Source organism: Mobula birostris, chromosome 22 (assembly GCF_030028105.1).
Source record: "Mobula birostris isolate sMobBir1 chromosome 22, sMobBir1.hap1, whole genome shotgun sequence".
In the NCBI taxonomy this organism is placed as follows: domain Eukaryota; kingdom Metazoa; phylum Chordata; class Chondrichthyes; order Myliobatiformes; family Myliobatidae; genus Mobula; species Mobula birostris.
In genome coordinates this window covers 56,465,102-56,479,974 of record NC_092391.1, presented here as the reverse complement: position 1 = coordinate 56,479,974, position 14,873 = coordinate 56,465,102, and the positions used below count along the sequence as shown (strand labels likewise).

Below are 14,873 nucleotides of genomic sequence, written 5' to 3'. Positions count from 1 at the left end.
AGGACACTGAAAGTACGACCAAGATGATAACGGTGGAGTTAATTGGAGGGGGCAGGGTATTGTTTGCAGTTTCACAGGCTCTTATTAAATAGGTGCACTACCCACGATTAAAATCCAGTGGAGTATTTATGGAAACATTTCCCAGAATTAGATCCCTAGAATTATTTTATTCCATTAAATCAAAGAAATTTTAGCCGATTATCACAGTGGATTAGGGACAGATTTTCTAACAGTTGCTGCATTGCTACGTGAACTGAGGAATATGAGAACAAAATCCTGGAAATGGAAGGCCATTCAGCCCCTCTAGCCAGCTGCACAATTCATCCAAATAAAAAATGATGAGGGGTGTAGATAGGGTAAATGCAAGCAGGTGTTTTCCACAGAGGTTGGACTAGAACTGGAAGGCATAGGTTTGTTCAAAGTGCAAAGTACATTTATTATCAAAGTATGTATAAATTATACAACCTTAAGGTTCGTCTCGTTTCAGGCAGACACAGAACAAGAAACCTGAAAGAACCTGTTAAAAAAAAAGACCCACACCCAGTGCACAGAGGGAGAGAGAGAAAACGTAAATCTTGCAAACAATAAACGCAAGCAACAGCATTCAGGGTGAAAGTGAGTCCATAGACACGAAGCCCGGAGCAGCCAGAGCAGGCCCAGAGCCTCAGCCTCAGTTATCACACAGCGGAGTAAAACGCTTGCAGACACGAAGCCCAGAGCAGCCAGAGCAGGCCCAGAGCCTCAGCCTCAGTTATCACACAGCGGAGTAAAACGCTCGCAGACACGAAGCCCGGAGCAGCCGGAGCAGGCCCAGAGCCTCAGCCTCAGTTATCACACAGCGGAGTAAAACGCTCGCAGACACGAAGCCCGGAGCAGCCGGAGCAGGCCCAGAGCCTCAGCCTCAGTTATCACACAGCGGAGTAAAACGCTCGCAGACACGAAGCCCGGAGCAGCCGGAGCAGGCCCAGAGCCTCAGCCTCAGTTATCACACAGCGGAGTAAAACAAAAATGCTCGCAGACACGAAGCCCGGAGCAGCCGGAGCAGGCCCAGAGCCTCAGCCTCAGTTATCACACAGCGGAGTAAAACGCTCGCAGACACGAAGCCCGGAGCAGCCGGAGCAGGCCCAGAGCCTCAGCCTCAGTTATCACACAGCGGAGTAAAACATTCGCAGACACGAAGCCCGGAGCAGCCGGAGCAGGCCCAGAGCCTCAGCCTCAGTTATCACACAGCGGAGTAAAACGCTCGCAGACACGAAGCCCGGAGCAGCCGGAGCAGGCCCAGAGCCTCAGCCTCAGTTATCACACAGCGGAGTAAAACGCTCGCAGACACGAAGCCTGGAGCAGGCCCCCAGCCTGAGCCTCAGTGCTGCCGAGAGTGGAGTAAACATCGTGGAGCACCTTGCAGAACTGGCACGACCCTCGCCTCTGGTTAAAGGTGAAAGGTGAAATATTCAAGGGGAAAATTCTTTACTCAGAGAGTGGTGAGAGTGTGGACAAGCTTGGGAATCAGAGGTGGAGAGGGTCAGCAGCTTTAAATTCCCCGGTGTTATCATTTAGTGGGCCTGTCCTGGGCCCAGCACATAAATGCACTTACGAAGAAAGCATGGCAGTGCCTCTGCCTTCTTAGACGTTTGTGGAGATTTGGCATGACATCTAAAACTTGGACAAACTTCTATGAATGTGTGGTGGAGTGTATATCGACTGGCTGCATCGCAGCCTGGTATGGAAATATCAATGCCCTTGAGTGGAAAATCTTACAAAAAGTAGTGGATACAGCCCAGTCCACATTGGGCAAAACCCTCCCAATACTGAGCACGTCTACACAAAGTGCTGTCGCAGGAAACCAGCATCCATCATCTGATCATGCTCTTTTCTCACTGCTGCCATCAGGAAGAAGGTACAGGAGCCTCAGGACTCACCACCAAGTTCAAGAACAGATATTACCCCTCAACCATCAGACTCCTGAACTGAAGGGAATAACTTCACTCACCCCATCACTGAACTGTTCCCATAACCTATGGACAAACTTGCAAGGACTCTTCATCTCATGCTCTCAATATTTATTGCTTATTTATTTATTAATTTATTTAGTTATTTCAACTCAAGCTGGTAAAACCTGAGGTATGGCATATCCAAGCACATTCATCTCTCAATCACTAGGAACTTTCAGAATATCCTAGTGGTGTTCAGTATTGTGGTTTCTGGAGATTTACATAAATATTGCTGTGTAGCCCTAATTGTTTAATACTATTGTGTAGTGCCTTTGTGATGACACCAGTTGTAGATATTACTATTGGAACAATGTTCCATAGTCTTTCTATTTCCTCTTTTAATTCAACATATGTCTGGTGTTTCTCATTCATTGATTTCTATAAGTTATATATGTTTGGAATGGCTATATCTATTAAGTAAGTTGCTCTTGCTTGTTTATCCTGTAATATTATATCCGGCTGGTTATTATGGATTATCCGATCTGTAATAATAGATCAGTCATAATATAACTTGTGGAATTCTGAATCTAAAACTGGGTTATTATTTTTTTTTTCTTTTTGCATTTGCAGTTTGTTACCTTTTGCACAGATTGTCTGCCCTGTTGGTGTGGTCTTTCACTGATTCTCTTATGGTTATTGGATTTATTGAGTATGCCCACAAGAAAATGAATCTCGGGGTTGTGAACTTTGAGCTGCCAGCAGAAGTAGTGGATGTGGGTTCAATTGCAACTTTTAAGGGAAGTTTGGATAGGTACGTGGACGGGAGGGGTATGCAGGGCTACGGTCTAGGTGTGTGTCAATGGAACCAGGCAGAATAACAGTTCAACACAGACTAAATGGGCCAAAGGGTCTGTTTCTGTGCTGTAGAGCTCTATGACTCTATTATAGCTGATCTACCTCTGTCCCATTGTCCTACCCAATCTGCATATCCACCAAATCGCCTACAATCCAGAAATCTTTGAAACTTGATGACTGAGATCCATAGCTTTCCAGGGTAGAAAATTCCCTGAGGCTCACCATGCCACAAGGGGAAATTTCCCCGCACCTCAGCTTTATGTAGCTCACACCTTATTCCCAATCTGCCCTGACCCCAGTTCTAGACTCCTCGGCTGCAGGAACAACCCTCTTAAGGATCAGTGAGGTCTCCTCTCATCTACATCCTACAAAACCCGATGTACTGTAGATTGGGGGACCGCTTTGTCAAGCATCTCCTCGCCATCCGCAAAAAGCAGGATTTTCCAGAAGCCATCCATTTTAATTCCTATCCTCATTCCCATTCTGACATGTTGTTCTATGGCCTCCTCTTCTACCATGATAAGGCCATTCTCAGGTTGGAGGAACAACACCTCATATTCTGTCAAGGTAATCTCTAACCTGATGGCATGAACGTCAATTTCTCCAAGGTCCAGTAATTTCCCTCACCCCACCTTTCCCTTTTCTTCAATTCCCCACTCTGGCCTCTTACCTCATCTCCTCTCCTGCCCATCACCTCCCCCTGCTGCCCCTCCTCCCTTCCTTTCTCCCATGGTCCACTTTCCTCTTAGATTCCTCCTTCTCCAGCCCTTGACCTTTTCCACCAGTTACCTCCCAGATTCTTACTTTATCCCCTCCCCCACCCACCCAGCTTTACCTATCACCTTCCAGCTTGTCCTCCTCCCCACCTTCTTAATTCTGCGTCTTTCCCCTTCCTCTCCTGTCCTGAAGAAGGGTCTCAGCTCGAAACGTCGACAGTTTGCTCGTTCCACAGATGCTGCCTGACCTGCTGAGTCCCTCCAGCACTTTGAGTGTCTTGCTCCTGCATTCCCAGACTGTTCAAAGACACAAAGAGATTCTGCAGATGCTGGAAATCCGGGCCAACACAACATGCTGGAGGAACTCAGCTGATCAGGCAGCATCTATGAAGGAGAATGAAGAGTCTACGATTTGGCCTGAGCCCCTTCATCTGGCCAGCAATTCCCTGGTCCAGCTCTTCCCACTGGTGGAAACTCTCTCTGTCTTCACTCAGTCAAAACCCTTCACTTCCTCACTCCTCGTCCACCTTTAATAACACGGAAACAGGCTGAGTCCATTCATCCTTTCATACTATCTCCACCCACCTATTTCCAGTGTCATCCTCATAAACGTGTCTGTATGGCCTCTTTATAACATCATAGAGTCATAGGAAAGTACAGCACAGAAACAGGCCTTTCGGCCCATCTAGTCCACACCAAACCATTATCTGCCTATACAACCATATAACAATTACAGCATGGAACCAGGCCACCTAGGCCCTTCTAGTCCATTCCTAGTCCTATTGACCTGCATACAGATCACAGCCCTCCCATCCATGTACCTATCCAAATTTCTCTTAACCATTGAAATCGACTTGTTGACCACCACTTGCGCCAGCAGCTCGTTCCACGCTCTCACTGCCCTCTTGAGTGCAGAAATTTCCCATCGTGTTCCCTTTAAACTTTTCACCTCTTATCCTTAACCCATGATCTCTGGTCATAGTCCCACCCAACCTCAATGGAAGAAGCCTGCTTTCATTTATCCTTTCGATACCCCTCATAATTTTGTATACCTCTATCAAATCTCCCCTCATTCGCCTATGCTCCAGGGAATGAAGTCCAAACCTATTCAATCTTTCCCTATAACTCGGGTCTACAAGTCCTGGTAATATCCTTGTAAATTTTCTCTGCACTCTTTCAATCTTGTTTACATCTTTCCTGTAGGTAGGTGACCAAAACTGCACACAATACTCCAAACTAGGCCTCACCGATGTCTTATAAAACTTCGACATGTCATCCATCTCTCGTACTCAATACTTTGATTTATGAAGGCCAATCTGCCAGAAATGTTCTTTACGACCCTATTTATCTGTGATGCCACTTTCAATGAATTATGGGCCTGTATTCCCAGATCCCTTTATTCCACCACACTCCTCAGTGCCCTACCGTCCACTGTGTAAGACCTACCCTGGTTGGTCCTACTGAAGTGTAACACCTCACACTTGTCTGTATTAAATTCCATCTGCCATTTTTCAGCCCATTTTTCCAGCTGGTCCAGATCCCACTGAAGCTTTCATAGCCCCTCTCGCTGTCCACCACACCCCCCAGTCTTAGTGTCATCTGCAAACTTGCTGATCCAGCTCACCACATTTTCATTCACAAACAAGAGAAATTCTGCAGATGCTGGAAATCCGAGCAACACACACAAAATGCTAGGGAACTCTGCAGGCCAGACAGCATCTACGGAAAAAGCAGTCGACGTTCTGGGCTGAAACCCTTCGGCAGGATGAAACCTTTTTATCCAGATCATTGATATAGATGACAAACAACAATGGACTCAGTACCAATCCCTGCGGCTCACCACTAGTCACAGAGAGGCAATCCTCTACTGCCACTCCCTGGCTTCTCCCACAAAGCCAGTGTCTAATCCAATTTACTACCTCATCTTGAACGCCGAGCGACTGAACCTTCTTGATCAAAGTCCCATGCAGGACCTTGCCAAAGGCCTTGCTGCAGTCCACGTAGACAACATCCACTGCCCTTCCTTCATCATAGAAACATAGAAACATAGAAAGTAGGTGCAGGAGTAGGCCATTCGGCCCTTTGAGCCTGCATCGCCATTTATTATGATCATGGCTGATCATCCAACTCAGAACCCCGCCCCAGCCTTCCCTCCATACCCCCTGACCCCCGTAGCCACAAGGGCCATATCTAACTCCTCTTAAATATAGCCAATAAACTGGCCTCAACTGTTTCCTGTGGCAGAGAATTCCATGACCACAGACTGAGAGCAACTTTGATTTCTTACTGGTTATGATCACATATTAACAATGATATTTGACCCATTTGCACTGATCCCATCTGCCACAACCTTACCAAAGCCATACAGTGCAGAATCAGGCTCTTCCATTCAAGAAATTTTACATATGTATGTGTACTTTTTATCGTAATTTATAGTTTTTTGTTATTATGTATTTCATTGTACTGCTGCCTCAAAACAACAAAACAATAAATTTCACCACAAACGCCGGTGATATTAAACCTGATTTGGATCCTTTTCCCACGTCACTGAGGTACAAGTCGTCAACCAACACATGTGTGGCTTAACACCCACAAAACGAGGCACTGCATGAAAATGTAGATGACAATCTCTTACAATCCCCATTCAGGGGATTTCACCGATCTCTAGCCAAAACAGAGTAAACCAGGAAAACAGAAGCAATATCCTTTTCCCCTGAACAGTTTCACAAATGTACACTGGGAAAGAATTACAGCTTTACAGGAACAATAACATCATCCCCTCAAAAACATAAGGGTGGTGGTTGGGGATGAGCTGTAAATCCGACAGACAACCAGGCTGGTTTGTATCCCGAACCATTTCCACCAGTGTTATTGTGATCAGATGCCGTGCATGAGAACATTTATCAGGCCGCCCACCAAACACAAATTGGTACAAATACTGATTTAAACAGAAACATTATGAATTTAAAAAAGACCAACAATGCTTTCTGTGATCTAAGAGTCTCCTAAATGCCCATAATGTATCTGCCTCTACCACCACCCGTGTAAGTGCATTCCACGCACCCTCTACTCTCTCTGTAAATAACTTACTTCTGGTGTCCCCCTCCCCACCCCCCTATACTTTCCTTCAATCACCTTAAAATTATGCCCTCTCATATTAGCCATTTCCACTCTGGGAAAAAGGTCTCTGGCTTTGCACTCGATCTCTATGCCTCTTGTCATCTTGTACATCTCTATCCGGTCACCTTTCTCTCCAAAGAGAAAAACCCTAACTCATTCAACCTTTCCTCATAAGACATGCTCTCTAATCCAGACAGCATCCTGTGCACCCTCTCTAAAGCTCCCACATCCTTCCTCTAATGAGACGACCAGAACGGAACACAACATTCGAGGTGCAGTCTAATCAGAGTTTTACAGAACTGCAACATTACCTCATGGCTCTTAAACTCTTTCCCCCGAATAGTGAAGGCCCACACACCATAGGCCGTCTGAACCACCCTATCAACTTGCACGGCAACTTAGGATGGATCTATGGATGGGAATCCCAAGGCACGGTACAGGCTTTTGGCCCATGATGATGTGCTGACCTATTAACCTACTCCAAGATCAATCTAACCCTTCCCTTCTCCATAACTTTCCATTTTTCTATCATCCATGTGCCCAGCTAAGAGTCTCTTAAATGTCCCTAACGTATCTGCCTCTACCACCACCCCAGCAGGACATTCCACACACCCACCACTCTCTGTGTAAAAAACCCACTTCTGACATTGCCCTCTGTACTTTCCTCCAAACAGATTAAAATTTTAGCCATTTCTGCCCAAGGAACAAGGTGCTGGCTGTCCACTCTATCCACAATAAAACATTAAATTATCCACTAAAGATCAGTAGACCATAAGACATAGGAGCAAAATTAGGTCTCTCGGCCCATTGAACCTGCTCCCTCAATCTATCATGGCCTATTTACTATCCCTCTCAACACCTTTCACCTGCCTTCTCCCCACAACCTTGTATGCCCTGACTAATCAAGAACCTAGCGACCTCTGCTTAAAATGTACCCAATGACCTGGCCTCCACACACATCTCTGTCCTGATGTCATTGTCCGGATCGCGGTCTCTTTAAATTTACCTTGTTTATGTTACGATCCGGACCGTTGATTCCCTGTTTTCCTGTGTCCCTTGACTTTGGTGATTAGAGGCAATTAACACTCGGCTGAACCGATAGTTTATAGTCTCCGGCTTTCAGCCGTTTGGTGCGGGAGCGTCTGCAAAGTCACAGCATGCCAATGTCATCTGGCCGGAGCAAGCCTTGTCTCCGCCTGAAGCGAGTGCCGGTAATTCGCCTTTCCTCACTGGAGCAAGCCTGTCCAGTTACCTCGCCGAAGCGAGCCAGCAAAGTTTCCTCACCGAGGTGGGTCCGTCAGTTAATCCGCCGGAGAGAATCAAGAGCTGCTGTCTACTGTTCCCGGGCCGAGTCGAGAGCTCACCACTACCCGGAACTCCAAGTACCACGTCCTGGCTCCGGCAGCATCCAAGTACCACATTCAAGTACCACATTCAAGTCCTGTCCCTGGCGGCTTCCCAGTTCCGAGTCAAGTCCTGGCCCTGGCAGTCTGTGATTCCTGTCCTACCCCCCATCTGAATCCCTTCTCTGCCCCTCTCGCCTCTAGCCCTCATCTGCAGCCCCTGCCTGCACTTCGGTCTAGTTCCATCACCGGAGCTAGATAGGTACTGTCTGGTGTTCATTCGTGTTGGTCTTGTCTTGTCTTGTCCTCACCTCCGTGGGGTAAGTCAGGCCGTCTTGCCGTTGCCCCACAGGGAGTCATGTCTTGTCTTGTCCTGTCCTCGCCTCCGTGGGGTAAGCCAGGCCGTCTTGCCGTTGCCCTGCGGGGGGGTCATGTCTTGTCGTGTCTTGTCCTCGCCTCTGTGGGGTAGGTCAGGCTGTCTTGCCGTTGCCCCGCGGGGAGTCATGTCTTGTCTTGTCCTCGCCTCTGTGGGGTAAGTCAGGCCGTTTGCCGTTGCCCCGCGGAGGGTCATGAGTTGGCCCTATGTCCTGTACCCAAGGAGGGGTCCCGGTTCTGTTCTGTGTAAGTGTCCATGGTTCCATGTACCTGATCTCCCAAGACGGAGGTTCTGTTTTCCATGTTCCTCCTCTCCCTAGCCCATGTCATGTCCATGCCTGGTTCCCGGGTCCGAGCCCAAGGCAAGACCCAGGTACTGGGTCTTTGCCCAGTCTCGGGCTCGGAACCCATACCCTAGCCTCTTCATGTCTCCTCTAGTTCTGGGAGCCGATTCCGAGTCCTAGCCCAGACCCTTGGCCCCAGCCTAGTCATAGTCCTCAGTCCTTGTCCAGTTTGCTACTCCTGCTCCTGCCTAGCTCTCCTGATATCAAACAATAAACTAAATCTAAGTAACCTCACAAGATGTGTCTTGCATTTGGGTCCACCCTTGCTCCCAATGCCCCCGTCATTGTGACACCTAAAGAGACTTCCCTCTATATAGATGAAAAAGTTATGTTTACATTGACACAAACTTCTTGCACATAAATTAGGTTGTAAAGTGCATTAACTCTAGTTTAGACAGGAAAAATGCACATTCAAAACTTCCCAAAATGCTCAGTTTTTTAATGTTTAATATGTTTTTTTTTCTTATTGCAGTTTTCAGAATGCTCTCTCCTTTATAAGATGTACTCAGTCTTAAAGTTGGGGGGGGGAGGGTTGGAAAAGAGAAAGGGAGAAAGAGTGAGGGGGGAGCAGACAGAATTGCTGAGCTTGAGGCCCAGAGGAATGACAGCATAGCCATCTGCGGTGGAGGGCTTTGCTAGAACATATACCATAGAAGAGTACAGTACAGGAGCAGGCTATTCGGCCCACAATGTTGTACCAATGCAACTAAAAAGCTAATCAAAACCACCCAAATGCTAATCCCTCCTACCTACACCATATATCCCTCCATCTTCCTCACATCCATGTGTCTATCCAAACGTCTCTTAACAGCCTCTGATGTATTTGCCTCTACCACCACACTAGGCAGCACATTCCAGACACCCACCACTCTCTGAGTAAAAACTTACCCCTCAAATCCCCCTTGAACCGACCCCCTCTCACCTTCAATGTATGTCCTCTGGTATTAGACATTTCAACCCTGGGAAACAGATACTCTCTGTCCACTCTATCTATGCCTCTCATAACCTTATAAACCTCTATCAGATCTCCCCTCAGTCTCCGACGCTCCAGAGAAAACAACCCAAGTTTATCCAGCCTCTCATGATAGTACATGCCCCCTAAACCAGGCAACATCCTGGTAAACCTCATCTGCACGCTCTCATATCTTGGGGTTGATCGAGGAGCAGCTGAGAGAAGTGGTGTATGAGATAAGAAGGACAGATTGAGTAGGCAGCCAGAGACTTTTTCCCGGAGCAGAAACGACTAATACAGAAGGGCAGAACAGTGTGGAGGATCAGAGGGGTCTTGGGGTCCATGTCCACAGATCCCTCAAAGTTGCCACACAAGTTGATAGGGCGGTTAAGAAGGTGTGTGGTTTGTTGGCCTTGATTAGTCGGGAGATTGAGTTCAAGAGCCGTGAGGTAATGTTGCAGCTCTATAAAACCCTGGTCAGACCACACTTGGAGAATTGTGTTCATTTCTGGCCCCTCACGTGGAAGCTTTAGAGAGGGTGCAGAAGAGATTTACCAGGATGCTACCTGGATTAGAGAGCATGTCTTATCAGGAAGGCTGAGTGAGCTGGGGCTTTCTCTTTGCAGCGAAGGAGGATGAGAGGTGACTTGATAGAGGTCTACAAGATGATAAGAGGCATAGATCACCTGGACAGGTGGAGACTTTTTCCCAGGGCAGAAATGGCTAATTTGAGCAGGGGGTAATTTTAAGGATTGGGAGAACAGTTAGGGGATTAGGTAGATGTCAGAGGTAGTTTTTTTTTTATACACAGAGTGGTGGGATGTGCTGCCAGGGGTGATGGTAGAGGCAGATACATCCAGGACATTTAAGAAACCCTTTGATAGAAACATGGATGATAGAAAATGTTAGGCTATGTGGGAGGGAAGGTTTAGATCTCATTAAAACCTATTGAGTATTGGAAGGCCCAGGTAGAGTGGACGTGGAGAGGATATTTCCTATAGTGGGGGAGCCTAGGACCAGATAGACAGCTTCAGAACGGAAGGAAGACCCTTCAAGGCAGAGATAAGGAGGAATTTCTTTAGCCAGAGGGTTGTGAATCTGTGGAATTCGTTGCCACGGTGGCTGCGGAGGGCAAGTCGCTGGATGTTTTATAGCGGAGGTTGACAGGTTCTTGATCTGTCAGGGTGTCAAAGGTGACAGGCAGAAGGCCGGAGAATGGGGTTAGATTGATCTTGGAATGTGTTAGTCATAGTCATACTTTATTGATCCCGGGGGAAATTGGTTTAGAGGTTGCCACAACATTGTGGGCTAAAAGGACCCGTTGTAGCGATCTGTGTTCTGTGTCGCAAGAGGCAGCCGAGACTGAGGGAGCAGATTTGTAAAGAAATCTTCACACTGAGATATTCTCCGAGCTGCAAACACATCCAGGAGAGTCGAGAATTCAGTCTCGCTACAAAAAAAAGAGAGGAAGGCTGGCTATCTGAAAATCCGCATTTCGGGTTGCGCTCTCTCGGCTCACAAGGAGCCGCTGATTGTTATGCAGGATTGAGTGCCGTGAGGGTTTACAGAATGGATGCATTGCCCACATATTGATCAGCCGAGATTCTGAAACCCAAACACTTCAGTAGTCCGTGTTGTGTGACAGCGCACACCCAATTTAAAGTCAGCTGCCGTCAGAACAGCAAACACAAGGAAAGAGAGGAGGGACGCGGCTTCCCAAATTAACACACGCTCTAAATGCAAAAATTGCATGAAATTTAATTGCCTTTTAAAGGAGGAGAAGCTGGAAGCCTTTTGTACATGTTGGGTAATTTACTGCTGTTTCTATGGCAACCAGTGCACCACAGGCTTTGTAGGATGTCCTGACTAAAATCCCTGGGCCGGACAAAATTGCCCTGTCACTGGAGAGTGAATTTTGCACTGTGAAGTTAACTCCTGATGCCACCCACGTGGGGGCGTTGTGCTCTCTTCTGTTCCCTTCACCTCGGAGACTCCAGGTTCAAATCCCACTCCAGGCTTCGAGCAAGAACTCCAGACGGACCAGGACGGATATGGGCTTGAACTGGGGCTCAGGTGAGCCGGGAAGCCAAAGGGGCAAGGTTCAGTCGCCGAATCTCTGAGAAATTCCCTAAGGCACATTACTTTCCAATGGAACTCCGCCGTAGGCAGCCCCAAGCCCCGCTGCGAACGCTGGAGGGGTGAGCACGGAGCCGGCAACCCCACTCCGCAAAAACCCAGAGCTACAGAAGCTCCAAAGACCTCGCCCTGGGAGAGGAAGGTCACACCAAGAAGATGGCTACACCTGGGGACAACCTGAAAGACTGGCCCATGACAGAGGGTCTGGCGAACTCCTCCCGGGGGCCTGTGCCCCAGTACGGGTGATGGGTTTAACAAGAAGACGGCCTCGTCATGGCCCTTTGCACCTTATTGTCTACCTGAACTCCACTGTAACACTATTCTGCATTCTGTACCGCCTTGTATGGAGACGATCTGTCTGCAAGACACGCAAACACTGCTCACTTTATCTCGGCCCACGTGACTTTGCTGCCCCCGAGACACCGCCTTGAAGATGGAAAATACAACATAGAATAGTACAGCACAAGAGCTGGCCATTCGGCCCACAATGTTGTGCCAACCCAGCTAATCCTCCTACCTACACCATGTCCATATCCCTCCACCTTCCTCACATCCATGTGTCTATCCAAACATCTCTTAAAAGCCTCTAATGTATTTGCCTCTACCACCAGACCAGGCAGCACATTCCAGGCATCCACCACTCTCTGAGTAAAAAACATACCCCTCACATCCCCCTTTGAATCTGCCCTCTCTCACCTTCAATGCATGCCCTCTGGTATTAGACATTTCAACCCTGGGAAACGGATACTCTCTGTCCACTCTACCTATCCCTCTCATAATCTTATAACTCTCTATCAGATCTCCCCTCAGCCTCCACCGGAGAAAACAACCCAAGTTTATCCAGCCTCTCGATATAGCACATGCCCTCTAAACCAGGCAGCACCCTGGTAAATCTGTTGTGCACTCTCTGCAAAGTCTTATCATCCTTCCTATAGTGGGGTGGGGGGGGGACAGGAACAGGAGCGGTTCAGACTGAAGGGCCTGTTGCTCCGTAACTCTGCACTATGACCTTATTGCTTCCAGTGGGAGCTGGCTGTGCACAGACTGGTTACCACTAAACAGAGAACGTACCCCAAAGAAGCACTTAATCCAAGATCTTTTCTCGCTGCTACCATCAGGTAGAAGGTACAGGAGCCTCAGGGCTCACACGGCCAGGTTCAAGAACAGTTACTACCCCACAACCATCAGGCCCTTAAACAAACGGGGATAACTACACTCACTTGCCCATCCATTTGAAATGTTCCTACAACCAATGATTCACTTTAAGGACTCTTTATCTCATGTTCTTGTTGTTTATTGTTATTTATTTACATTTGTATTTTCATAGTTTGTTGTCTTCTGCACTCTGGTTGATCTTTCATTGATCCTGTTATAATTACTATTCTATAGATTTACTGAGTATGCCCACAGGAAAATGAATCTCAGGCTTGTCTAGAGTGGCATCTAAGCACTTTGATAATAAAATTTACTTTGAACATTGAACTTTAGCAGGGTTGTTTCATGGATGACAGGTAAATAATGGGGGTATCCCAGCACAGTACAGGTCGCAATGGGATGTCCTGGGACAAGGAGAGATGCTAATGGAAGTGGCCTCACCTAGAGTAGGTGAGGTTTCGGAAATGAGACAAAATCTCTGAAGCCAGATGCGGCAAGTCATTGGGTATATTTAAACTGGAAGTTGATAGCAAGGCTGACAAAGGTTATGGGGAGAAGGCAGGAGAATGGGGTTGAGAGGGATAATAAATCAGCCATGATGGAATGGAGGAACAGAATCGATGGGCCAAGTAGCCTAAGTCTGCTCTTACAGACAAATTTTTAATAGGGTTGTCTCAGCTGAGGGACAAGAGGCTTGGGAATTCGGGTGCAAGGGAGGACATTTTAAGAGGATGGGGTGATAAGGAGTTTTAACCGTTGCACAGAGAGTGGGTGATATCTGCTCTCCTTGCCAGATACACTCACTACTTTTGGGGGATATTTTTAAATAGACACTCGAATAGGCAAGGCTCAACAGGGATATGGACCCTCTGGTGAGAGGTGGCCAGCACGAACTCGGTGGCCCGTCACTGGGCTCTTCAACCCTGAGAGTGGCAGGCGCTAGGAAAATGCAAACGATCCAACACGCTGTAAAGGCCATTCAGCCCAAAATAATTGTCCCCTTCCGAGAAGGGAATTGTTTAACAGTGGAGCAGGCTGCCGGACCAAGACAGTAAAGTGCTCTCCACCTCCCCTCTACACATTCCCTCTAAACCTCCAGGCTAACTCCAGGAGGCAGTGACTGTCAATACTAGCAGCACCCTCCAAATCCCCCCTCCCACTCCCTCCCCCACCAGACTCCGGGATAACCCCTGGAGGGGTGACTGTAGAACACTCCAAACCTCCTCCCACTCACTCCCCCACCACACTCCCGGCTAGGGGGAGATTGTCGGGACCTGAAAGGTGAGAGGAGGTGGGGGTAGAGGTGGGGGTGGGGGTGGGGGTGGGGGTGGACAGTCACTTTACCGTTCAGCTGGTTGTAAACCACTTGTTCCAGGTGTTCCAGGCGCTGCAGGATGTGGGCTCCGTCCTTGAGCGGCTGCCGGCCCCGGAGATCGCCGCGGTCCACCTGCAGTAACTGGCCCGAGCGCTCCGACACCCGGCAGTACACTGAAAACAGCACGATGCCCAGGAACACGCAGATATTGACGGTGAGCAAAGTTTTGATTCTTCGGGCTGGTGCCATCGCGGGGGAGGTGGTCCGGGCTCCGGGGGCGCATCTGGGGAGGGCGGGCAGGGGAACAGCTGGAAGGAGCAGAAGAGAACGAGACTGAAGGTGCCCCTGATAGATCGTCTTCAGCAAGCCGCTTGCGAAGCAGAGACAGCGAGAGAGAGAGGGAGGGAGAGAGAGAGAGGGGGAGGGAGAGAGGGAGAGAGCGAGGGAGAGAGAGAGGGAGAGAGAGAGATAGAGAGATAGATAGATAGATAGATAGAGAGAGAGTCAGGAGATAGAGAGAAGCGGAGAGAGAAGGGGGAGTGAGAAAGGAGAGAGATGAGGGAGAGAGAGAAGGGGGAGTGAGAAGGTGAGAGAAGGGGAAGAGAAAGAAGGGAAGAATGAGGAGGAGAGA

The 14,873-nt window shown here is 48.2% G+C and overlaps 1 protein-coding gene across 1 annotated transcript in view; it reads right to left on the bottom strand.

Annotated features, from left to right (window-relative positions):
* The window catches only part of galnt9 (polypeptide N-acetylgalactosaminyltransferase 9), a 213,235-nt gene extending 198,744 nt beyond the window's left edge, over positions 1-14,491 (bottom strand). Inside the window, exon 1 of the mRNA XM_072240818.1 lies at positions 14,272-14,491. Within this exon, the coding sequence (XP_072096919.1) occupies positions 14,272-14,491 (220 nt within the window). The remainder of the gene's footprint in view (positions 1-14,271) is intronic.
* Between the last annotated feature and the right edge of the window lie 382 nt (positions 14,492-14,873).